General features: G+C 32.4%; 2 protein-coding genes across 2 annotated transcripts; one reads left to right on the top strand and one right to left on the bottom strand.

Annotated features, from left to right (window-relative positions):
* Positions 1 to 299: 299 nt before the first annotated feature.
* Positions 300 to 2,190, bottom strand: LOC134238664 (uncharacterized). Its single transcript, XM_062720784.1, has 6 exons — positions 2,056 to 2,190; positions 1,691 to 1,853; positions 1,211 to 1,341; positions 975 to 1,062; positions 636 to 769; positions 300 to 403 (listed from the first exon to the last, which is right to left on the bottom strand). Exons 1-6 carry the CDS (start codon positions 2,165 to 2,167, stop codon positions 315 to 317), a joined length of 717 nt encoding a protein of 238 aa, XP_062576768.1. The 5' UTR covers positions 2,168 to 2,190; the 3' UTR covers positions 300 to 314.
* A 4,693-nt stretch (positions 2,191 to 6,883) lies between these two features.
* On the top strand, positions 6,884 to 23,986 carry LOC134238661 (A disintegrin and metalloproteinase with thrombospondin motifs 5-like). Its single transcript, XM_062720781.1, is given in 28 exon segments — positions 6,884 to 7,453; positions 7,583 to 7,715; positions 9,206 to 9,315; positions 10,062 to 10,305; positions 10,427 to 10,556; positions 10,684 to 10,841; positions 11,514 to 11,600; positions 11,818 to 11,921; positions 12,711 to 12,839; positions 17,789 to 17,799; positions 17,834 to 17,963; positions 18,228 to 18,322; positions 18,402 to 18,481; positions 18,627 to 18,734; positions 18,819 to 18,976; positions 19,056 to 19,116; positions 19,485 to 19,620; positions 19,729 to 19,907; positions 20,282 to 20,399; positions 20,487 to 20,576; positions 20,695 to 20,849; positions 21,015 to 21,078; positions 21,226 to 21,342; positions 21,442 to 21,683; positions 22,024 to 22,123; positions 22,207 to 22,302; positions 22,997 to 23,099; positions 23,662 to 23,986. Coding segments are annotated over 27 exon segments (3,219 nt in total). The 5' UTR covers positions 6,884 to 7,453; positions 7,583 to 7,670; the 3' UTR covers positions 23,831 to 23,986.
* The last annotated feature ends 2,862 nt before the right edge of the window (positions 23,987 to 26,848 follow it).

The raw sequence follows: 26,848 nt of genomic DNA, 5'->3' as shown, positions 1-26,848 counted from the left end.
CTGTTGCAGATATAAAAATTTCCTGAAATAGCCACAAGTGTTAATTTAAGTATTAACATTTAAAAAAGTCAACTTTATTTTTTGAAATAATTATTTCTGCATATTAAATATAATCGTATAAAGTAGGTTTCAGTGTGTTAATCATTGTATTGCTGGTAACTATACGCCAGCGATGTTTCATTTATTTAATTAATAGCATACTGCACAAGAATTTATAGGTGGGTTATAAAATAGTCCAAGGTTTCTTGATCTATTAAAGTTGTTTTCGTAAGAAACAAAGGGAAACAATCTTCGGTAGATGTTAATATTACACATTACTTGCATCCGGAGTCGGCGTTATTCAGATTGTAAGTTGATGTACATCGCTCCAACACAGCCCAGGTTCTGTCGATGTCTTCACAACCTACAATGAGATTTACGTTACTTTACATGTACGACTGAGGATTATAGTAAGGTTCTTGCCAGATTTGAATAAATTTAATTACGCTTCATTTCCCTGAAGAAATATCTATTAAAATAAATTTGTAGTTTTTTCGTATAATTTGCACGCCTATTTAAGATTAAAGCAAATTTAAACTCAAGTTCGCGTACGCATTTAAATTATTTTTGATTTTAATAAGGTGTGATTTACTTGCCGGAGTCACAGATGTACTTGAACACACGTAAAGTGTCTGCCTCAAAATCTTGCACATACAGTTTTTCGCCAAAAGTACAATTGCTGTCCACCATCAAGGCATTCTCTTTACATCTGACGCTTTCTTTGTATGAACTTTGATAAAAATGGGAAACAAATATCAGAAAAAAGTATTATAACTGAAAATATGGGTACGGCTAATTCAAATCGAGCAAAGATTGTTGACTAATTCTTCTTTACAGATAAAATAAGTATTCACAGACTTATTAGAATTTTTGCAAAAATTAGGACATTTTTTTTTTGAAATGTGTACAATTCTGTATAACGATCTTGAACTAACTTGCAGAATTCTTGAAATTTCTTCGTTATGTATAGGTTATACTTCACTAGACCCGAACACGCTTTAATTTCTTCCATCACTGGACAAACTGCAAGGAGAAAAAAATCTAATTCAAATTAAAAGAACGATTAAGTTCCTCGTGTAATTAATTTCATAATGATTTTCTTAAATGTTTTTCTAACTTTTTCAATTTCACTAGGATAAAAAAGATTAGTAATGTTTTGTTATTCACTCACGTTCAGAGCATTTTAGCTGGAAACTTTTCTGAATGTTTTGCAGTCTATAGTATTCAGCTTCGTTTCCACCCCATTCACATTTAATGACAGCATCAATTAAACATACAGTTCGGAACTCCTTTGTTTTTTTCCTGTTGAAAAAAAAAACAACAAAAAAATTACATCATACCTGCACACTGGGAAATCACAAATTTTTCGCTTCGTGGGGTTTTATTTTCGTTGTTTTCGAATCTCCAAGTATGAAAAGACCAACCAATTCATGTCCATCACGAAATGTAAAATGTTAAATACATAACCACTCAACAATTCATCCACGAAATCAAATCTCCTCGAACCAAGACTTTTTCTTCAAATCACGAAAAAATTACCCCATGAATATATGTTAATTTACACTATACATTTTTTTGACATTCAAAATATTGATATTTCAGATATAAGTAATATTTTGATTCACCAGTACATGTACATTTGTTGACTTACAAACAGAAATCTATGACATGGGAATCATTTTTATTTGCGAGAGTCTCGTTAAAATCTCGTTCTAACGAGAGCGCACACTGCTCGGCGGTGACACAGCTCCAAGACTGAGCATCTGTACCAGGAATCAGGAGGACCAACTCAAAGAACAAGGCGCAGAACCAACCTATCAAAAGAGTTGTTTCTAATTTTATCTTACCAAAATTATACATTAGTAGATATATATTGCAATTTCAATCTGATCAAAGAGGTAACTTCCTTGCTAGAATTTTTAAAGCTTATATAAAAAAAATGAAGTTCAACATTTAAAAGATAGGAAGATGAACACATGCATTTTGAGGGGAAAAAAACAACAGAAAATGGCTTACTAAATCCAGTCATATGTAGCAGTGCCATAGTGTGGACCGTACTCCAAGGGACGTGAAATAATAATAAAAATGGTGGTGATGAATTAATTTCCGTGATGAGTGGTCGTCGCATTAAACTGGAAGTGAGCACTTGGTGCATCTATGTTATCAAACGCCAACTTTCAAGTATTTTTACACTTGGTTTTATGTTATAAAGCGTCATATATAAAAAAAACATAATATGTCATCTTATTTTGTGTATTGGATATATCAAAATGAACTGAACCTAAAATATTGATTATTTCTACCCATTATAATATTGCTATAATTAATTGCAATGGCCTGAAAGACGGTTAGTACTATTTGAAAGGCAACTGCAATAGAACGTCCCCAGGGGTTGAGGTCCATCAAATTTGTTTCGTCAGTTCTGTTCAAAAGTCCTTTTTAAACATCTATATAAATATTTGACTGTTATAGAGATTATCAATTCATTTATTATATAGAGAGAGTATCTTCATGTGTGGTAGGTATCCGTCTCTGCCTTGTACGGCCGACTGAGAGACATTCACATCACTATCATTTCCTCTGAATCATCCGAAGTAGTACTCCGTATCAAATCTTCCTTTTCATCTACGTATCTGAACTTAACATTATAAAAACCGCCTAGATATGATTAAAGACCCTTTCCATGCGGGTTTTTTTTTAAATTTAAAAAAAATGAAGTAGGGGCCTCTTTAGTCTGAGAGAAAATGTTAATCATCATGACATCATAAGAATTATTTCCCTTTTTGTTTAAGTTCAAAGACACTACCTAGGGAATGTATCAGTTTTAAAAGTACGAATCGATAGTCTGCAGTCGTGTCGCCCTTTATCTTCTAAAGCTGGTCAGGAATTATCTCCTCTTAGGATAACATGAAATAGGATTGACTCACTGCATTATTAATGAAGAAAAATAGGTCCAAAGTTCCATACCCCTTACTCTATCAATTGCATCAATGGCAAAAAAAAAAATTAAGTAGACTAGATTCTGAGATGCATTTATTGACAATATCTGTGGATTGCTTTGTTCGATTCTAAACTGGATATACACGAATAACAAAATGAAAATAAAAGCTCTATCTTTTGTGTCTTAAGAAAAACTGCGAGTGTTAAAGTTTCTCGAATACAAGTCAAATTTCAAAGTCAAGGTCAAAAAGTCAAACTCTTGGTATCCAAAAGAAGATCTGATTATGAAGTCCTAGCGCTTATTCTTCAAAAATTATAAACGAGGTTAAAGTGTTTCAACAGTGGGTCAAACTAGCTCTAAAGTCAAAGGTAAAAAAAAAATTACACCCCTTGAACGGTTTGGTCACAATAAATGAAACGAAAACCCTAGCACCAATTGTTAAAATGTTGTGGCCAGGGTTAAAGTTTGGTTATTTTTTGTAAAAGTGGGTCAAAATCCAAGGTTAGGGTCAAATATGAAAGCCATAGCTCCGCCTTGTAGCAACCGCTAATGATATAACGCCGCTTAATGATGCAAATATCATTAAGCGTTGCAATGCAACGCTTAATGTCATAAATCATTGCAATATTAGTTAGCATGCTCATCCGCCTAATGATGTAATTCTTTCATTAAATGTCAATTTAGCATTTGTGGTTGAAAAGGTCAACCATTGATGCAATAAATTATGGCATTAAGCGTTGCAGGTGCAACGCTTAATGATATTTGTATCATTAAGTGGCGTTATATCATTAGAGGTTGCTACACTGCCTTACGTGACTTTGGTACTTCATTTGAGTATTTGACTAGGAAAATAAGTCAATGGTAATCTAACATCAAAGCTTTGTGATAAACGTGTTGACTTTAACTTTTCAATCGTCAAAGAGTCTTTCCTTACTTATGCAGCAACGTAGTCGTATCCTTACTTGCATATGGAGTTTATATCTCCCAGATTTCCAACACGAGGTAAAATATTGACAGACAATTTGATGAAAGAGGAATTTCAAGAGTCTCATGTAAAGTCATCATTTCGAAAGTTCTTTGGTGGATATAGTGATCTTGTCAGCAAATACAATCTATCATTAAGTTAAATGCTGATTGACTTTTTTCATACTTGTTCTTTGACCATAATTTACACTATGTATTGTCGACGGATTTTCTCGTTATTTCCCGATCGTGACACGGAGGGCAGTGTGGACTGGTCGGCAGAGTATGCTCCTCCATGGTTTGTATTGGTTAAAAGGACTTTTGATCTTGAATACTTTTCCATATCTCCATATATTTCACACAGCAAAGTTTCTGTTCTCATTGTAGTTTATTCAATTATATGTGAGCCTCATTTTTATGCTCCCATAATCAGAAATTCGGGAGCCCATAGTTTTGCCCTGTCCTTCTGTTTGTCTGTCAGGTTTTCCATTAATTCATTTCTTTTCATTACTTTTATGAACATATATATCTCCACTTTTTTGTAACTTGTTTGTTGTATGTGGTTGAAACTATAATGACTTATATAAGATAAATGAATGAATGTTTGTTTTTCTAATTTTAAAAAAAACGATTCCTTGGTTGAAACTATGACTTATATACTAATCTATTTATCTCTAATTTAAAAAAAAAAAGCATTTTGATCCATCTTTGCAAAATCTTAACAGACTTCATAACCTTCGCCATAACTTTTGAAAGGGGTGATAAGATTTAATACTTCACAAGTTTATTTCTTGTGAAAAGGCCTTTCCTTTTCTACAAATATTTTTGACCTTGGATCTTGCCCTGCCTATAAAAAAATAATCCTAGTAGCCCTGTTTTTTAAACAGTTAGTATTATTATTTCTTGTTTCATGGGTGTATTTTCTGTGACAAGATCATCCATTGGGTATACATAAATTTGACCTTTTTTTTCTTCATCATGGAGTTCTAATTGACTCACTTTTATACATATGAACCTTAACATAACTTTTGAATTGTTTCTGCATGGCCTATGGTTTTATATTTCACAGATGTATTTCTTTGTTTGTCTTTTATTCAGTATATACATTTGCTTTGGAAAATCATAAAAATAAGAGATAAATTTCATATGAGTGAGCAGAGGGTTTATGAACCTTAAATGATCTTCACATGAGTACCAACATTTGACCATTTGTCCTTGACATTGGAGTTTGACATACATTTGAAAATAATTAACCATTTGCATAACTTTTGATTAGTTAGCGCTTGTCTTTACTTACTTTACCTGTATATTTCTTGCAATATCCTTTTGGTAGGTACATTGTACTAACAATTTTAACCATGTACCTTGATCTTGCAGTTTGCCCTACTTATGTAAAACTAAAACCTAAGATATACGTTTTTAACAGTTGTTATTAGGCTTCCAAATTTCATATATGTGCATTTCTTTTAACAAGATCTTCCTTTGAGTATAAAGAATTTTAATCATTTGACCTTGCAGTTTGACCTACTCTGGATTGGAATTTTAAAACTTGAAGTGAGTTTAGCAGAAGATACCCAAGAGCCAAGTTTAACCCCCTTCCCCGCAGTCACGCATTTTAACGCATATACCATTTCCTATTTCTGACGCAAAATCACGCATTTACCGTTTCCCCGCAATCACGCATTTTCACGCACTTTAAAAAGTTCATTAAATCTTCAATTTATTGTCAAAGTCCAACTATTTCATACTTACTTAATCTCATAAAATAAGAAAAATTGTTTTCTAATTAAAATATTACGTCTTTTATTTACGTAAACTTTAGAAAACTTGCACCCTGCTAGAAAGTGCTTTTTTTTATGAAGGATTCTCTAACAATTTTGTAAGTTGTAAAGTGTTAAAGTGTAGAAAAATTTAAGAACAAAATGGACCAAAAGTTTTAAAATTATATCAAATAAATATATTTTTTCAATCAAATTACAATAATCTTTTTTAAGTTTGAAAGCATGCAATCATAAAGGTTTTTTTTAAATTCTCTCTTTTTAAGCTGTCAAAACTTATTTTAGTATCTTTACTTTAAATAAAAAAAGTTTAAAAATATTCGAAGCATATTTAAAAAAAAACCAAACAAACTACATGTATTATTCCCTTAATCTAAATTAGAGGCAATTTGATGAAACCACTACCTATTTTAGTTGAATTATTTATGTCAGTTTGACAATATTATCTGATAGACCCTTTATGGTAATATAATTTTATGCAAAAATTAAAACACTCAATCTTTGAAAATAGAAGTAAGCATGATTGGCAATAGTTATTTTTTATTCTTAATGTCAATGAAAAAGAAATAAACATAGGATGATTCGCTGCCATATTAAATGAAAGATGACTGCAAGTCTACTGAAACGTGACTGAACGGTAAAGGTCTTCTATGCATGCAGTGACCTTTTCAGTGACCATTCATGTTGCAGGTTCATCTTATGTAATGACCTTGACCTGACCTTGCTTCTAAGATAAAACGGTCGAATTGATTCCATCACTTTGTTAAATTGTCATCTTTAAATTTGTGAAGATTTCATTATTTTCTAAGATGAGAATAATTCCTCCATAAGGTGTATTGATGAGTCTGATTTATTTCTTTGATGAGTATAAAGGGAAAATGGCGCCACTAAGTGCGTGTGTGCATCCGCTTGATAGGAAACTTACATCCCTGTAGGCTACAGAAAATTTAATGTGTGTGTGTGCGTGCATGTCTGTGTTTGTGCAAGGGTGTGTTTGTGTGTGATCCACTGTAATTATAGTTCCGTACGTTTACTTCAAAGGCTATCACCATTATTCAGTTAAATCAAATACTTTAAATAACAAGTACATACAAACAATACATACTTATAAATGTACTTAACAAATTGTATATAAGCTTTAAGTTTGTATAATTAAGAGAGGCGATTCTACCATTAGCTTAGAGTTTCCCGTCAGTGTAGTTCCCCGGATAAAAGGTCAACAAAGAGTCAGCGATCACATGGATTCGTCAATAAAACTGTGGAATTAATTGACAGAAACGTAAGAACTTCAAATACGTAAACTTAGCGTGGTGTGCGTGTCTAAATCGCGTTCAGAGTGAGTTAAAAATTCTGTATTAGGTTCTAAATGGCATTCTATGGACAAAAGTCACGGAAGGTAGGTGGGAAATGATTGCTATTAGCAGGGATATCGTTTTTAATACATCTCTGGTCAAAACGAACAACGGCTATATTATCTCGACTGTCAAAATTAAAAATTGACATCCCTCACTCCATTATATTTTGACGACTTCCCAGCAGGAAAATATTTATAGTGATTCATAAATATGCAACAGGAAATGAGTTTGTTTATGTACAATATAAAATATATTTACAATTTGTAACTGATCGTATTTACGGTTAGTTAAACTCAAGGCCACATGGTGATACTTATCTGTGGAATATATTAGATGAGGGATTAGGAAACCCACGATTCCAATTAGCTCTACTGCAGGTAAATTTAAAACGTGCATATTACACAATACTCTATATAAAGGCGTACAACCGATACGTTTCTCGAAGCTTTATTCATCGACATTTATAAATTCAATTGTCAAAACTGTTTATTTTCCGCTAATTTAAGGTGCTGAGATCATGCCTTTTAGAATTTTGAAGATCAACTTTATCTTTCCGGAATCCTAGGAAGATAATGTTTTTTCGTTGTTATTTCAATGGACAAGGAACTAATTATATCGGTTCTATGGGCGTCTTATCTGGTAAGTATGGTTTTATAAAACTTTGTAATATAGTTTAAACATATAATGTTTATATATGTTAGGGTGTATCCCAAGTTGATTTTATTTAAATCTGTAATTTAAAATACGTTAGAACAGAAACATTTCTAATTTCACCACTAAAAAAAAACAATGCTTATTTGAACAGTCGATCACGTACATCTGTTTTTTGCTTGAAATTAAAAATCATTTTAAAATCTTTAAGAAATGAAATATGATATATGTAAAAACCTTTTTTTAATCATACAAATGTATCTAAAAAAGTCAAAACAATTACACGTTTGAATATTGATGTAAGCACATGTCGTAGATTTTTTTTTAAACGAAAAACCGATGTCTCTTAGAAATCGAAATGTCAATCTTGTCAAATTTGTGTGTGGAAAAGTGCAAAACTTTTTTTGTAGTTTTTGCTTTCTTTCACCAGGTCTATTTGCCTTTCAGCAAGAAAAAAAAATGAAATTTATTGAAGAATTCTCAATAATTTAGTTTATAAAAACCTTTTTTTGTTATAATCATCGTGTTCTGTGGAGTAAGACCGCGGAACATTAACAGCAAGATTGGAAATATGCAGCGTCATTGCTTCCAAAAAATTACTAAAGCTTTTCTTTCCCAAGCATTTCTTTCAATTTTAGCAGAAGAATGGGTTTGTTTTACAAAAGACTTTATGACTAAGACCCAAATTTACTCTGCTTATAACTTTATAATTTGCATGAAAATTGAAAAAAAAATTAATCTTTTACAAAGGAGCGGAAAAAGAATATTATCATGTTAGTAAATTTCAACAAAATCATCATGTTAATTTTGCAAAAATTGCACTATTCACTTAAATCAGAGACATAAATAACTGTTATTTATGTCTAGGCCTAAATTTCAACAAAATCATCATGTTCATTTTGCAAAAATTGCACTATTCACTGTAAATCAAAGACATAAATAACTGTTATTTATTAAATTTTCCTTCTTCATAATTGCTTATTTCCGTTAATCTCAAATGTGAATTTAGCGCCCTTCATAACTGCCGTGGTTAATGGATGTAAGAGCTGTTTATGACATCAAATGACGTTAGATGACGTTGCAAAGTTAAATGACTCAAACAAACATTGCGAGGAAAAAAGTGACAAATTAATTCTTAACGCACTTTACGTTTTTTTACCTAAATTTTTCAGGAAAAGTTTTTCATTAAATTGAAATAAAACATTTTACATTTTAGAGGTAAAAATGCATATAGTTCCTACTGTGTATTCTAACGCGCGGTGACAAAGTTTTGCGTGTGTTATAGGGATTTCATAAGGAAAATTACACTGAATGTAAATATTTATTGAAAAAAAAAAGGAATTCAAAATCTAAGAAATATTTAGCGCAATATGACGTCATTTATCATTAAAATTCATTATGACGTCATTTTAAATCTTGATTCAGTTATAATCGTCGGGACATTCCAAATGCTGGGAGTAGTTCTTTTTGTGATTCAGATATGGATTTGTTCAGCAGAAGATGGAGGGGCCTTACGAAAAGAAATGGAACGGAAAGGAATGACGAATATTAAGGACACAAAACTATGGCATGAAGGTAATTTTATCAGGTAAGATTGTGAACAAACCTGCTATTTTAAAATTTCTTATTAGGAACAGTACCTGGCCATAAATGTGTCACAGGGGGGCCTAATTGTATTTTTCAACCATATCCTTGACAACGCATTTTATAATACAGATGTATATTAATATTGCTGAAAACACGGACATTACAAAAAAATTGTTATTCATTTTTTCGTTGTTCATTCTTGTCTACTTACAAGAATGCTATTACTAATAATTGACTACCATAATCTGTAGCAAAACTTTAGTCCTTGTAAACGACAGAATGATATGTAATTTTTTTCAAGACAAAAGGGAAATTTCAGTGTGATTCGATCGTTGGAAAATTTCGACACTGGACTGTAAATACTATCCGATTCTATAGACTATAATCTGCAAGACTGAAATGATTTATAAAAAGCACTGTACTTCTGTCTTTATTATAACAAAAATATATATTGAAACAGTCTCAGTGTAGTTTATTTAATTTCGAGTATAATGAAGAGAAATACATATCTGTAAACATTTCATGAAATGTGAAGATTAATACAAGTTTAGTCATTCTTATTGAACAAAGCCAACACGAACTCTGAAAAAGAGGTGGAATTGGGTGCTTTGAAGAAGCACAATAAAATGGTCACACCCGCCATGTGCTACTTGTCATGATCAGAAAAACAGAAAACTCCGGGGACAAGTCAATGTGTAAATAATGTATTGTCATTCAACATTTTTATTTCTTTACGTTTACTAATAGGCCAAAACGAGGAGCCGAATCTAACCTCTTGCCAGATTCCATAAAGGTTATGTTTGAGTATTCCGGGGAGAAATTTAACCTGGAACTCGCTAAACCAGAGAGCATCCTCCATCCGTCTGCGGAAATTCTGACTCTGACTAACACGTCTACTCTACGGTGGACGGACGCACACCCAGACTGCTTTCTTACAGGAGTAGTGACGTCACATGGTGGCATCGCCTCGCTGTCTTTCTGTGATAATATAGTATGCAATATGGCAATACATCTGAAAAATTAAAAATATATATATATATTTATCAGTTATTTTTTATGCCAAGATGCATGGATGTGACTGGATGTAAAAGTATTTCTTTTCTTTTTCTTAGTTTGGGATCATCAGTACTCCAAAGTATAAGTTACATGTGCAATCCTTGCCTGGGTCAACTAGTAAGCGATACACCCCTGTCCTTGTTGCTCAACACGAAGACAAAATCTCTTGTTCCAACCCAGCAACAGGTGAGTCATTTATTCAATATTATTGTCTATTAGAGATGTTCAATATTTCCCAAGATTTATTGTCATCTGTGGACATTAAATTGATAAGGAAGTGCTGTTTTCCAAAGGCGTTTTTCACATATTGTAGAAAACATGATTGAATCTAATGAGAGAAGCAGACGCTCGGTGCCGTCACAGAACATGACGATAGAGCTGGCGGTTTACACGGATGCTGCCTACACGAAAACCATGCTGGTCACAGATTTCGCAGAACGATTACAACATATATTAATGAAATACAACGCGGTATGTACAATATCTAATTAAAGAAATGAATACAATATAACCCCAATTTCCCCCTAAATACAACTTTGTTCAAACGTTGACATTTTGTTTTTATATACAAAAGTCTCTCTTTTTATGTAATTATATGAAAGAAATTCAAAACCGTTCATTTTTTTTCCACAACTTTTTGAAATATGACCCACTATTTTTTGTGTGATATTGTTTATCAAGGCAACCCTTTAGTACTAAAAAGTAAAGTATTTTGCTACCGGGGACCATATCTCTATTATAAACGGATCAACAGTTACTTAACTGCTAAATAATAAGTTAATAACGAGACAGTCACACGGCATAAACACGATCAAAATGTAGGCCCTGAATTAACCAAGATACAGGATATCTCTAATTATTTATTTTCCGAATATGGTGAAAACATGTCACAACTTATTTTTTCATTTAAACATCCTTGATTTTTGACATTTTTGTGCTTTATTCTTTTTTCTGGTGTACTTTATAAGAGATTTGATGAGTGTTTTATACTACCTTAATAAGAAAAAAATCTTATAAAATAACTATATAAAAAGTTAATTGCTTTAATGCATATTGATTTTTCGACAATTTTTCTCATTAAAATCATTGATGGTCGCAGATATTGCGTCAGTTAACGTAGCGTAACAGATAGTTTTATATCAGGTTCAGATGGAATGGTCCAGATCCGATATGCTAGGATACAGCGTCACACTAGTACTGAAGAAAGTCCACTTCTACGACACAGATCCAGTAAGATTTGACTTCAGCTCATACAAATACCACAAATAGGATTTACAATTTAATTCTAAAAACAAATACTGATCATGATATATAATGACAATAATGATAAAGAAGGCTTCTTTCGTTTAAATTTTAAAATCATATACAGATTATCCTAAAGTTAAGAAATGTACATCTTTATTTTTCTTGTACATCTGTTATACTTGATAAAATACCATTATTTCAGGCTTCTTTTGATCCATCTACAACCCTGCTGGGGGAAGTCCTGAACAAATTCTGTGCTGCTACAACAAACGATGGCCAGTTTGACATACGATATATGCACGTGGGGTAAGGAGAAAACAAATTATCAATGCAATTAGAATTTTTTTGCAGCTTAAGAGTCGAAACTACCAAAATTAAACTTGTTACAATTTTTAAAGCAGGTTTCATAAGCATGAATAGAAACAGGTGAAAACTGTTACTTTTGTGTATAAACCATAAGAAAATTCGCTGTTATCATTTTTACCTATTATTGATTTGCGTGATGTCAAAGCAATGAAGCTTTGTCCGTAGAAATGTCAAAAGTTTCGGACAAAAACCTTTTTCCAGCTTCTATTTGTTATTGTTATATAGATATTGCATGTAGTTGAGTGTAACATTGAAAATTTTCACCCAAGAAAAACATTGTTGACTGAGGTGCAGCCGAAGTTGACAATGGTTTTCGAGAGGTGAAAATTTTCAATGTTACACTCAACTACTTGCAGTATTAATTATATTATACTGAATGTTTTATACAAATACATATAACAGTGAACAGTGCGCGCATAAATTCTGCGCAGTCGCTATTTTTTTGGAATATCACCCGTCGTCAAGCACTGTTGACTGCTGGAGGGCGTGGATTCATTATTCAGCGGCTAATAGTATTTTTTAACAAATGTTTCTTGACCAATCAGATTCAACTAATTTACATGAAAGCATAATATCACATAATAATGACCTCCATTTTAACTTTATCCAATTGTCTAAAAGAACAATATTGTAAATGTGACCATTTTATCAAAATGATAAGATACATGTACTATAGTTGTTGATCTGGAAAAGTCGTCCCATCCTGACGGTTATCTTATATTTCCTAAGACTACAGAATCTGGATGTACTGGGTCGAGCTTACCAGAACGGCGTCTGTAACCAGCAGTATAACTGTGGAGTGGACACAGCCACAGGGGCAGCCAGCTTCGTGGCCACGGCCCACGAGATCGGACACCTGTAAATATCTCAACCTATATTTAATATCATCTTTGAAATTAAAAAAAAATTATGAAGAATATAACCCACTTGTTTCCTGAACAGTGAGAAATGAATATTCTTCAAATTGAGTATAATTTGAAAGGGGCTGAAAGTGTCTAAATCTTCAACAAACAAATTTACAAAAGAGCACAGAGTATGAAATGAACCTCTTCAAGAGAATAAGTCTTCGATTGCGCATATCAGCTCTTTTCTGGCACGTCATGATTTGGGTTTCTTTTGATGTCAGAAATAGTCTGTGAAGAAGTGGAATTATTGATGAACGCACAAATGAGCAATAAAAAGTGGATCATAAAATTTCAGTGCTTAAAAGGTGCTTCCTTTGTCTTTGTTTTAATGACTGTATCCATTTTTTATTTTTAAAAAAATATGTTATATTCATCCATACTCTTTATGCATTCGATATATCATTTACAAAAGCCTGAAAAAAACTTTTAAGCTTTCGATTGCATGATAATACTTCCTTGTTTGAAGAAAATTCTATTAAATTAAGTCATGATACAACTGAAGCAATCTTTTTATACGCCCGTCTTAAGACGGGACGTATTATGTTATAGGCTTCATGTCCGTCCGTCCGTCTGTCCGTCTGTCCGTCTGTCCATTCTTTTCCGGCTCATAACTTCAATACTATTAGGCCTAGGATTATCAAACTTTGTCAACTGATACTTCTTGGGTAGACGGTGTGTCGCGCACCAAAAGTAGGTCGCTCTGACCTTTAATAAAGATGCTATGGCCAAATATGGAAAAATCCTGTCCGGCTCATAACTAGAAAACTATTAGACCTAGAGCTATCAAACTTGGCAAAAGTATACATCTTAGGTAGAAGGTGTGTCGCGACCTATTTCAAGGTCACTGTGACCTTTAATTTTAGTGAAATTTTTTTAAAAAACTAAGTTTTTTAAATTTTAAATTTCATAATCCTAAAAATGTAAAAAATAGAGTTGTATCCTTATTAAAAAGTTTAAAATCAAGTAAAAACTTGTTTTTTCATCATATACTTTACAGCAATCTTAAACAAATTTCATGTTAATGAGAGGAATTCAGTTTGTCCCATGGGCTTAATTATCAAGCACTGGTCAGGAAGAATTTTGATAGCAGAAAGTTGCATGTCAAATTAGAGAGAAATTAATGAGTTTAGTGTGAGGAGGTAACTAGTAGAGCATTGGTGTTATCCCTTGGGTATTGGGCAAATGGACAGCCAGCCTAACTGTTAGATTAAAAATAGCTCTTGTTGGCTAAGCCTAAGTTTTAAAATGAATTTGATGAAAAGTAATTAAAACTTATTTGATATTGCATAATAAACTAATAATCTGATATTATATAATATTAATTAATTAGAAACTAATTTTGTGGGGTGGGGTTGAATCAGCATGCCTACTTGACCATATGAATTAAATTTAAAACCTGTCTGGCATTAAATCTAAAAAGAAATCATGGAGTATTTTATATGTTTTAAAAGTGTTTTAGGATAAAAAGTGCAGATCCATTAATATTTAGGGAGTAATGAGTAGACAAGCATCCAGTCAAAGATTAATTAATGAGTTCAATGTAGGAAGGCTATCTGATCAAGCGCTGCCTTATCTGTATCCTTTGGGGATTAGACAGAAGAACTGCTGGTCAGTTTATAGAATATGTCATTTGATGGCCAGCCTTTCTTTTCAAAATTAATTTGGCATAGATTAAGTTGTTAAGACTAATTTGATATTGTTTATTATGATGGCCGGCATTTGACAAAGTCTAACACAAACAGTTGTATAGAAATCTGTCAGTTATGTAATATTTGTTATAATTATGCCTACAGCACAGGGGATGGATAAAGAAATATTTTTTTTTAAAATGGAAAAATCATGGAAATCTTAGAATCAAGGTTGAAGTGATTTTCTTGCAGTCTAAACTGTTAAAGATAATTGTGTAATATTTTGACGGGCATATCATGCTGTGGCGTGGCACTTTATTATGCCCCTGTTATTGTTCCATCAGGAAATACAAGGTAGGTCAAGAAACATGAAAACTGGGTGAGGGAATATTTTATTAGGATCTAGTAGGGCTGTGTATTGAGCCAAAATTTTCGATACGATACGATACAATATTTTTTTAAGCGATATGCGATATATTGGATTCTAAAACAAGTCCATCAGAAAAGGCTTATAAACCATTTTAATGCAAAAATTTCATAGCAATTAAGTGTTTTATTACCCATTTTAAAGTTCTTGTCTTATTGACATTACCAAAAACACTAAAAAACTTTTAATGACAGTAAATTCAACATGTTCAAATAAAATTCTCTTTGTATTTTGTAACAATTATAATAACTGTGTTATTTCCTTAAAAATTATATAATTATTGAACAGTTTTATTTCAAAAAAGTGAAATATAATCTTTTGTGATTGATATTTCCATCTTTTTAACAGAATTAGAAGAAAAAATGTCTGTCCGATACGTATTGGAAGTTATTTTTCGATAAGATATTTTTCTTGAATATCGATATATTGATACAGCCCTAGGATCTAGAGCATGCCTAGGGGCAAATCATATTAGTAGTCATGTATGTATATTATTTTATATTTGTTTTTACACATTTATATGTATCTTATGTATGTGCTAGAAATGAGTGTACGTCCTCTAATATACGTCATGTATTCATGTTTCATTTTCTCCCCTGCAAAAGTGTTTTCCTTTTTGTGCTCTTTGTCAAAGAGAAACCTTTAAAAAAATCTTTTCTCCAAAAGGATAAATTGTACTATCATATACAAGAGGGAGGGATTTTTTTTCTTGATTTTTGTGGTGTCAACACAACCATTTTGCAACCAGCATAAAAAGTATTCACTGTGTCACAAGATCGAGATGCATACAAATTGTTTCCTTGAGGTATTCCGATACTCAGCTTCTGAAAATTAGGAGTTGAGTAATTGAAAATATTCATAAAAATCCCCAGGAATTCTCAAGGTAGTGTAGTATTTACCAATTGTAATTCTTCTACTTTCATCATAACAGTTAATCATATGATGTAGTTAAAGTTATCAAATCTTGAACATTATTAGTATGAAAAAGCCAGTCAGCATTTGACTGATAAGTTGTATTTGCTGACAAGGTCATTGTATCGACCATAGAACTTACAAAATGATGACTTTAAACGAGACTGCTGATTTTATTGTTTCATAAACTTGTTTGTCAATAACTAGCCACGTTTTAGAAATATTTCATGTTTAGAACATGTTCTTGTTATCGAATCAAGTGAGAGATATGAACCCCGTATGCAGGTTATAAAGGTACGTTGCTACAAAAGTGAGGGAAGACACCTGTCAGATGTTTTGATTTAATAGCTCTTAATTTTATCGGGCTTACCTAGCCATTGTTTATTGCAGCCCGGAGGACAGGACTGCTCTATACATATATGTTTAAGTGTTGGTGTATGGTGATTGGGGTGGGAGAAGTTATTCAGAATTAAAGGTTTTCTAAACATTGAAAATATTGTTAATCAGAATGTTCTTTCCCTTTCTAAATTACGAGATACATAATATATTTACTTCTATAAAATGAATATGTAAAAATAAATATGTTTTACATGTTTAATATATAAAGTTGCTTATCATATACTATCGAAAAAACGACAGATCCCTTTTTTTAGAATATCGAATTTTACTTCTCGCATAAAAACGCACTCTGCATAGTTCCTGTTTTATATTCTAAAATTGAAAATTAATACATTTTTGAATATAGGTGATACATGTGTCTAACTTCAATTTATATTTTATGCAGCCAACATTTACATGAGGATTTGATCAAGTTTAAAATGGTATCGTTTTTGTTTGATTTTTATCCGACTGTAAGTTTTCAAGATACTCGCGACTATCGTCGCCATCAATTAGACGCATGCCGTTTCACACATACCAAAGCGGTTTGATGATCAAGACTCGTTTACATTGCTTACTTTATATATTTCCCGGGCGACAATTGATGGTGACATCAATGTTTACTTGTATGTTTTTGTTTTAATCATCGGGTGTTGGTGCTCTCGTGTAGTATACCGGGTATTGTAATCATGTTTAGGAGATAATTTCTTTGACATGACCATGATTAAATGAACTAGTGGAACCACTAGTTGGAGTAAACTAGATGTTCTGCAAACATCATTCTGCTCACCATTTCTTAAGGATGTAATAAGTTAAATCGAAAAATGTTCAAAACCCATAATTAATTGGTATACTTTAACTTGGTTTCTCCAGTTAAGTAGTTAATTGTTATTGTGGGTATTTATTGAAGAATATTTTTCAAACTCAACTGAACTGGAAACAAAAAAAAAAACAAAAAAAAAAAAACCAATCATAATCATTAATGTATAAAAATATTTTTTAAAAAAATGTCATCAGAATTATTAACATATTATGGGTATATACATGTACATATATTCTAATAGTAGAACAGCTGGACCTTTGTTTAAGGTCCGTAATATTTGTTCCCTTGCACATTTATCATCCTATATCATATTTGTTTACCATCCAACTATCATTTAGTTGTCTGGAAATCCACTTGATATTGCGCCTAAAAGCTGAACGGTTGTTATCCTCAAAGCTTGGATGGAGGCATCATATAAAATGTATTTAGCATGAATAACGGTAGAAATTTTAGTTGCTGATTTGCCATTAGAAAAATCTGTGAATTTCTCTTGATTAAAAAAGTAGATATATTTTAATCAAAGTCTTTCAAAAATACATCCCTCTGAAGATTATGATGTTGTTATGTCTTCTAAAAGAAGTTGAGATAATTTATGGTCAGTCACAGTGGTCCAGTTTTCAAAAAGTATTCAAAAATTGGTTTCTAAAAAATGCATTCTTGGATATTTTTTTAGGTCTATGTGATTGATGATCATTTATTTTCAAATTAACATTTCAAGATTTAATGTCGTACAGTATGGGTATGAGTAAGTGACTCGAATTACTGATAACTCCGATAAGAAAAAAAAAAAAACGACTCCTGATTACATGACTCAGATCGAGGATGTTCCGGAAGTGACGTAGGAGTAATGGGTGGGTACGGAACAGGTTGGAGCACCTGCAGTAAGAACGACATGAATACACTATTACAGTAAGTGACTCGAATTACTGATGACTCTGATAAGATAAAAAAAAAGACTCCTGATGGTGTAAATATCTATTTTTTCTTGATAATTTTTCTCAAGTTGAAGCGTCTTTTGTCCAGTTGGCTCCGCAAGTTCAGCTCTGATTATTTGTATTTAACTTTTAGAATTCATTTCTTTTCGAAAATGATAACTTTTTATATAAGTGAGCAGAGGGGTTTTGAACTCTTTAAAAATAGAAATAAAACCATCTGCACCTCTCGTTTTCTTAGGTCAGGAAGTAAATCCTGTTTATGGGAAGAAAATATTCCCGCCAAAGATATCCAAACGAACATAGCAGACGTCACTCTCAATCCCATCATTCCAGGTATTCCATCTGCCTCTTTCATGTGTGATTGACAACATTAATTAGAAATCAGTGGTCTGTATGGTTTTCTCTTTTTCAGGCCAGATGTATTCACCAGATCAGATCTGTGAGTTCAAGTACGGCAGTGGATTTCGTTTTAGGAAATATCCAAAGCTTGGTGTACGTTCATTATTTAAAATATGATGTATACCTTTGATTCCGTCTTTTTATGTTACTTTCTTCTTACTGTCAGTACATACTTGTTAACATTTTTATTCTGTAGGTTTGTCCTCAGTACATACTTGTTAACGTTTCTATTCTATAGGTTTGTCTCCAATATTCTTGTGCCAATCATAATTACCAGCAAAGTCGCTACGGACAGATGTTCAAAGAAACCACTTCTATTTATGGCATGTACTGTGATACAAATAAAGTAAGTGTAGATTTTCACAGTTTACAAAGGCTTTTAAACAACAGATTTGGTTGGATTGAGGCAGTATGAATAAATTTTTTGAAGATTTGCTTTAAAACGGACTGTGCTGACGCCTCAAGTGCCAAACTAAGCAGCCTGGTGAAGCGAGAGGGAGGGTGGAGTCAGTGGGGGGCATGGACAGGGTGTACCAGAACTTGTGGGCGAGGCATCAACTACAGGAAACGGAAGTGCGACAACCCAGCGTGAGTATAACAAATTGGTTTAGACGTCTTATGATGAACGAAGGATTTGCTCTGATATATATTTCTAATTCTTTTTTAGACCTATCAATTTTGAAGGCTGTCCAGGAGATGAATATGATGCTGAAGCTTGTAACAATGCGGTAATAGAAGTTATAAAATAAACTTTGCTATGTTGTCAGATCTTTTGTATCAACATTAAAGGGAAAATTTGAATATTCCTTTTTAACTTTTCTTATGTATCAAATTCTACTGCACGGCATTTCCAGCTAAAACTGACACTCTTTAGACTTGATAAAGTTTGCTGGAGTTGTCCGTGATACAAAATACCTCTTTTGGTGATATGAATAGCTTTCTGTGAACCCCTTTCCGCAGTAAAATTATCTCCGCTAGCCAATGGTTTCTGGTCCGCGTTTCTTCTCAAACAGGATTTGTAAGGAGAATGGCGGATCAGAGACTTTTGTATAAAGAAGATATAAAATCCATAAAGCATCAGTCTCTTTATAATCAGGCCTGTCCCAGTGACAGCTCTGACCAGACAGTTCTGAGGAACCAGCGTGCTGGAGAGACTTGTAAAAGACTGAGGGACAACAATGTCATCAAACCGGACCTGTACAACGAGACGGGGTCAAGATACTCTGATACAGGTAACTATCTGTGTGTTCTATGTAGTATTCTAAAATAGATTAATCTAAATCTAAAATGACTATACGTGACCACAAGCACAGTAAATGTTCCTTTTTAACCAATCACAGCTGATGGTCAGTGTGAGGTGACCTGTGACCCCGCCCCTGGTCACACGATCCCCACGTTTACCAGATTTGGATTTATGCCTGACGGAGTGACCTGTGTTGGGGGATCTAGTGCCTGGGATTTAAACAACTGGCCACGAAACTCAGGGTCCTACTACATGTGTCTGGATGGTTTGTGTCAGGTATAAAACATTAGATAATCCTTGTTTGAATGTAAATAAAGTACTAAGAAAATCAACAAACATAATGTCGTTTACAAACACAGCTCACTAGCTTTTTTTCAAGATTTTGTCCATGGACATTAAAAATGCTTCAATATCTAATACTTCTTACCAATTAAGCTTACAATATGAAAACATTATTAATTGTATAATGAGCTTAGCGAGTTTAAAGTGAAGCACATCTGGCTGATCTGCTATTTTTAAACAAGAAATCGAACACACGAATACAAGTAACTCGCTTATTGTAGCTGACACCTGTTCAGTTGCATCTTGATTATTCAGTTGAAAAGGTATCTTTCATGCTGGGACTTGATTTACTCGTCTTTTTGTTGAAGAGATTTGGTTGTGATGACCGCTTTAATGGAAAAGTTTTTGATGAATGTGGTAAATGTGGGGGAGATAACTCGACCTGCGCAGTAGTGTCCAAAATAGACACCCAGCTACAAAACAGCGGTGAGAGATTGTTCTGTATAAACGGAAGAAAATGATTTATTTAACTGAAGCTTTAATGGCAGATATGAAAACTTTGTTGTTTTGTAGGAGAGCGACGTACACTGGCATTTCTGCCCCAAAGCGCTTTCAATATCCAGTTTTGGTTTACATATGCAGATATGAAAAAGAACTTTTTAGGTTCAGTATTTTTGTAAATCAAACATTACTTTGTTATATCAGAAACAGTTTTTTTGTAATTTTATTCCCAATTATAAATATATTATCTGATGATTTTTACTTTGTTCACATTTCATAGAGGTGTATGACTCGGCCGGAAATGTGATTATCAGTGCCTGGACATATGACACTAGAACGGATCCAGTTCTGTTTGGGGGAACGGAGTGGTATTTTTACTTTTATGACCAGTTCCTCCACGCAAAAGGACCACTTAATGAGTCGTGTGAAATTAAGGTAGCTTTATCTGTGATGGTGTATCACGTGAAACATTCTAATCAATAAACTTGAATATATATTTTGATATTTTGATTTTTAATGTAATTTTGAAAAATAAATCAAACAGTGGAAAGAAGTTAAAATACTCGTCTTTTAGTAATGGAAACAAACCGTATTGTTTAGCTATTTCAGAATGCCGCCAATGACAATGTTGGTGTTAACTTTGTGTATTCGGAATCTAAACCAGGTAATTACAATGTATAGAAGAAATATATGTCATCCTTATCTTTTTATCATTTTGGATAAATTCTAAATATATGGAGGTTAACAAGCATAATATGACATCAAAATGGCAGTGTTGTCTAGACTAACATAATTATTACCTGTTATGCAGTGTCATTTGATTGTGATTTTGAAGTGGATACTTGTGGGTTAAGTTTGACTACTTTTACTCGTGATACATACACCACAACTGCAATATTGGATCCACCATCTGGAAAAGATTTTGGGGGCAAGTTTTTCTTTTCTTATAATAAATTTGATCAGCTGTTGTTGAAAACATCTATGGTCCATGAAAACACCTAACTGTCTGTGTTTCAATTTGTTACAGACCATTTCATTTATATGACCAGCCAAACAGCGGACAGAGAAGGAAAAGTTTTGACCAGCAATATTGCAGGAACGAGTCATACACAATGTTTTGCGTTCAGCTACTATACCAATGACGTAAACTCGAATATCACTATTTCTTGGGAAAAGAAAGGTGGTGATGCTATACGGGAGATTGTAAATCCACAAGTCAACAACTTCGTGTGTGAATCATTCACAGTATCCACCTTAGAAACAGATCGAGTGAGAGCAATATCAATATATGTTTATTAATTTTTTTTTTTGCGGAGATGGGGGTGTGGGTGTTAAATCTCTTTGCAATTAATTATTAATTTACGAAATTCCTTGAACTAAAAAGATGTACATACGACAAATTTGACGATGCTACCTTTAAATTATTTTATCATGTCTGAGAAGTGACGTTTGCCTTTATACAATATTGATCTTAAGAGTCAATGAATACAATATACATGAAGCAGAATTGAATAATTTAGTTACTTTATCTGGTTTAAGACTGATCATCTGTTATTTGTATACAAATCTTTTCTATTCAAAGTTAAACATTGCAACTTATTTATCGTAGATTTTAATAAAGGGAATGACCAAAGGGGCAAATAAAGGTGCCATTATTTTGGATAATATAAAGCTTTTCCCCAATTCTGGAGCATTTTGCAACTCTCAAGGTACGTGAACGTGATGTTTACACATATTCGAAAGCAGTTATAAATCGATTTTTTGAATAAAATGTCACTTTGACTTTCTGTAGATACATGTACAAAAGATGTGTTTCTCACGACCCTAAAACCAGTGGATACCACATCCGGTGCAGCTTCCACCACAGAGTCACCTGGGGGCACTTCCGGTAAATTCAAATAACTTCATAAATCATCTTTAGCATTATGGCATAATGAATTATATATAATTTTACGAACGAAAGAAAAAAAATGAGGAAATTACTTACTGAAAATTTATACTGATATATTTATTTTTCTCAGAAATAAAGATTGCTGGCCTATTTTCTTTGTCTTATGAGCAGATTTATATGACTCATTATCACACGAGTTCAGAAAATCATGTTTTCTCTTCTTTTACCTGAAAGTGAATAGTTTTAAGAGTTTGCATCTCTATTTAATGAAAGGATATACCATATATACGGCTTAAATATTTTTTTTTCTTCAATGAAGATACATTTTTTTAAAAACCATGATTTTCACATCTGTTGTAAAAAGATGAATATACAAAATGGTTACGCTGAAAAATAAATATTGAGATATATGGTATTTCTATTTCCCAACCAGTGAAATAATTTTTCAATTGATAGATTTATGTTGCATCTGAAACAAACATGCTTTTTAAATGCAAATCATATGGAGTAATTTTCAGTAAATAAAGAATACTTTAATTTGTGATGTGTGAATGGCAACAGTGATGCATGTAATACTGCGGAATCACTATTTTCTATGGGGGTTAATTTTCATTGTTTTCGAATGACGAAAATCATTCCCCACGAAAATATGTGATTTTACTATAATATAATTCTTTCAATTCTTTGTTAGGCAAACTAAGGACGATTTGGCTGATTGTTGGAGTCACTGTTGGGTGTCTGTTTGTGGTAATTCTGATCGTTGTTGTTATTGCATGCTGTTATTTCGGTTTTTGGTACGTAACTTTCTGTTTCTGTTTATTTAACCAACCTCTCCTATCTTAAAGTTTCTTTCAATTTTTTAAAATTAAATAACGATTATTTTCAGAATGTATTGTTTGCAGGATTTTAATTTCTTTCTTTTTTTTTACCAAAACTATCTATCTACAGGTATTTTCTTAATCACATATTTCAGTTACAGTGTACATTTATAGTAGCATAACGGTATTTTTTGTTTAAACCTTAATAAATGAGGGTAAATTTATATGATATAGGACAATCCACAGATGTTTTTTAATCTAATCTTTTTATCATTTAATTTTGCATGATTGTAATAAATCTTGCTATGCATGAAGTTTACAATCAAATTATTAATCTGCATTTTACACCATTTTGAACTTTCCATTTAAAGAAAAAATAAATTTGAGCATTTTATTTAATTGTCTTGTGGCATGAAGATGATTACGTACTTGTACGTTATGTCTCTCACTTTCTTACAATTTTAATGATTCTTTGATATATAGAAATAAATGTCTTTATATATAACATCTATCTTTAACCTTTAATGTCTTTTTTAAGGTATAAACAAAAAGGAACACCGGGAACAGGTTACAAGGTATCAGGACATTTTAATGGTTTCCCCAAACAACACAAGAATGGTCAGCTGACTGATGACAAAGACAACATAAAAGTTTATGTCGAGGCTCACCCTGATTATGACGTAGAAAATCATCCTGACTATGATTAATATTGAATTAAGTGAGAAAAATGATCTAGCAAATGTTTTCAGGGCATTATACTTGGTTGGTTTTTTTTTCATGTTTTAATATGTTTTCCTCGATTTATATTTGTAAAACTTGCTTGTACATGCATTCTTGTGAAAGTAATCAGCTTTAAATATTAATTTACGCGATTTATTTAATTTTTTACGTTTATAATGTTTATATTAATGTGCATGCCTCGCTTTGGCAACATGACAAATCTTGATATACTATGTCCATATATCAACATGTTTTTATCACATCAGATGAAGTTTAATTAGATGAAGGGTAGCTTATTTTCAAAAAATATTGAGCGCTACTTTTATAAACGATACAGACATAAATAGATAAAAAACATACAAGTACTCTTAATCCAAGAGAGCCTGTGAATTTCTTCATTTTTAGATTCAGTGAAACAGGTACTATAAACAGACCTCTAAGAGTTTAACATTTTGCTTTTAAAGAAGTATTTACAATGTTATATGAAATTGATCAAACTCACTACCATTTGTCCTTTCTGTAATTTAATATTTCACCTTATCAGTTAAAATCATTGACCAAGAATGTAAAAATAGGATCACTGTTTGACCAAAAAGCTTTAAATTGAATATAGTTTCACTTTCAATTTTAAAATTCAGAATGCAGAGTTTATTTTTTATAAACTTGAACAAAAATCAGTATTTTCATGTTGCATATTGTAAAGATGCGACAATTTTACGATGATATGAGGAAGCAAAAATCTATGGAAACAAAACAAACATATGGAACAGAGCAAACACACACCTCTAAAACATCAGAGGTGGGATCAGTTGCTATGAAAACTTCTTCCCTGTCGACCGAAAGTACACGCTTGTGCATGGTCTGTATATATTGTATAGATGGACCTCTGTTCACTATTGTTTCCTTTTTCATTTTTAATGGGTTTAATTTGTTGTCTTGAGAGACGTCACAATAGCCACGTTGTTTTTTTTACCCGTTGACTTTTGCAACTGTGATAAAGGCTTAACATTGTTAATAATCAATAACATACACAATTTACAAAAAGAAAATGTATACATCATTAATAGCAGTTTTATTTGAATTATGGAGCTTGTTGCCTGACGTCACGGCGTCAGGCAGTATAAGGATTGATATATCCAAGATCCGAAAATGTGCGGCCATATCTAAAGGGCTAGATTTTGTGCAAGCTGATTTACATTCGAATTCTTTACCTGCAGTTTAAAAGAAACAGTTTTCAGAAAAAAGAAACATATTACTGATGCGTAATACTGCAGTGTTTACTTCCTTTAATCTTTTTGCATGGAACAGATTATTCCATATGATTTGCCGTTTCAACATGTCCGTGTATCCTTTTTTCTACATTTCTATACTACTGGATCAGTCCATTTATATTCTACGAAAGGGGTGAATCGCTCTTTTCGCGCCAAATGTCACTAGTGAGCTATCTTCGCGCCTTTTCCTTGTTCTATTGTATGAATGGGTGTGCTAACTTCCATGGAATTAAATAAAGTTTGTCCTTTTAACTTCCTTTTAATGCTTCAGAAATTCTATCTACAAGTTTTATACCATTCTTTAAAACAACATATCGTATACATCAGTATACATGGTAAATGGACATGTAACACTAAAGAAATGATGTTTCTAATTTGTTTACCGATCCCGCGGTTGGTTTATTCCATAAATGGACGAGTCCAATAATAATAAACAACGCAGTTCAAGCCATCGTCTCCAGATGCATGATCTATTATATGTCTTTGTTCAGATGCACACAATAAATAAGAAAGTAGTGAATAATCTTGGGATATTCCTTTCTACAAAGCCTAACTATTGAATTTACTATTTCATTCTCAATATATCATGTATTATATGATAGTGTCATCCCCCACCCCTTTTAAGAAAAAAGTAATGAACTCACATTACTACCGTTTACTTCAGAGGAGAAAATACACTCCAACAAAATGTGTTTTTAATTATATCCATCTTTTAAAATGTTCACAATGCGTGATTTGATAACAGATTTTATAATAGGTGTTACAATGTAACTTGAAATCAATTTAGATCCAAAGGCAGATCACTCCACTTGCAGACCCCCCCCCCCCCCGCCCCCTTCGACTACAAAGTTCTTTAGTATGCAGTGTAGAGATGATATCTCTACAAGTTCAATAAAATCAAGATTTCAATTACATAAGGTTCTCAAAATATAAAGTTAGGATATTTTTTAAACCCACAAAGTATTGCTCAAAAGGGTTATCACTCTTTAGGAAGATAAATTGATTGATTTAGTCAGGCAAGCTTTTTAAAAAGCTGTTACTTGTTAATATTAGAATTCTCTTCCTTTGGTTGATAATTTATAGCAATTTCAGTTGTGAAAAGATACCTCGATAATATATGGTAAAAGTGCAAAAAGATAAAATAAAATTCAGCAAAGAAAGCGGCTTAAATCAGGGAAATATGTATATAATTTTATGTTTACCATTAATTGTAATTTCTCGATAAAACTAGCAAAAAAATTAGAAATGTACTTGAACCTACTTGGTTATTGATTAGTACAGTTAGATTTAATTGTGTAAAGTAATTCCTAGTTCTGATAGGTGTTTGTTGACGGGGAAGAGGGGGTGGGGGGGGGGACAGAATGATTGGAATGGGAAAAAAAGATTAAATCAGTGTAAATTGTTACTAATCAAAACAAAATACTTGTTTTCCGCAAAATAGTTTTATATTCAGATATTTGCCAGTTCTTCCTTACCTTTGTCTTAGTGCAGAAAGGTCAATATTTATGAAACAAGAATACGAAAATAAAAGAACTTCATATTTCTCGTTTATTTTATCATAAAGGTTCTTTGTTAAAATAAAGAGATAATTCATTTCTTTCAAGAAATATGAATTACAACATTTTCACACAAAGACTTTTTAAGATATTACCATTTATGCATGACGGAATTGTAAAAAATACGACAAGAAAAATACTTACATTGTGCTCCATTATATTTTTTCATGCAAGATGA

Source organism: Saccostrea cucullata, unplaced genomic scaffold (genome assembly GCF_032062105.1).
Source record: "Saccostrea cucullata isolate Sc308-1 unplaced genomic scaffold, CSIRO_AGI_Scuc_v1 ctg8195, whole genome shotgun sequence".
Taxonomy (NCBI): domain Eukaryota; kingdom Metazoa; phylum Mollusca; class Bivalvia; order Ostreida; family Ostreidae; genus Saccostrea; species Saccostrea cuccullata.
The sequence above is the reverse complement of the archived record's forward strand: the minus strand, read 5'-3'. Positions and strand labels throughout refer to the sequence as shown.

Bases quoted from the DNA above. Each gene is read 5' to 3' on its own strand.
- LOC134238664 (XM_062720784.1), bottom strand. From the start codon at position 2,167: ATGCGACGACCACTCATCACGGAAATTAATTCATCACCACCATTTTTA. The intron at 1,342-1,690 runs GTAAGTCAACAA...TTTTTTCAACAG, and splicing joins CATGTCATAGATTTCTGTTT to GAAAAAAACAAAGGAGTTCC. The intron at 770-974 runs GTTAGTTCAAGA...TTTTTATCAAAG, and splicing joins AAATTTCAAGAATTCTGCAA to TTCATACAAAGAAAGCGTCA.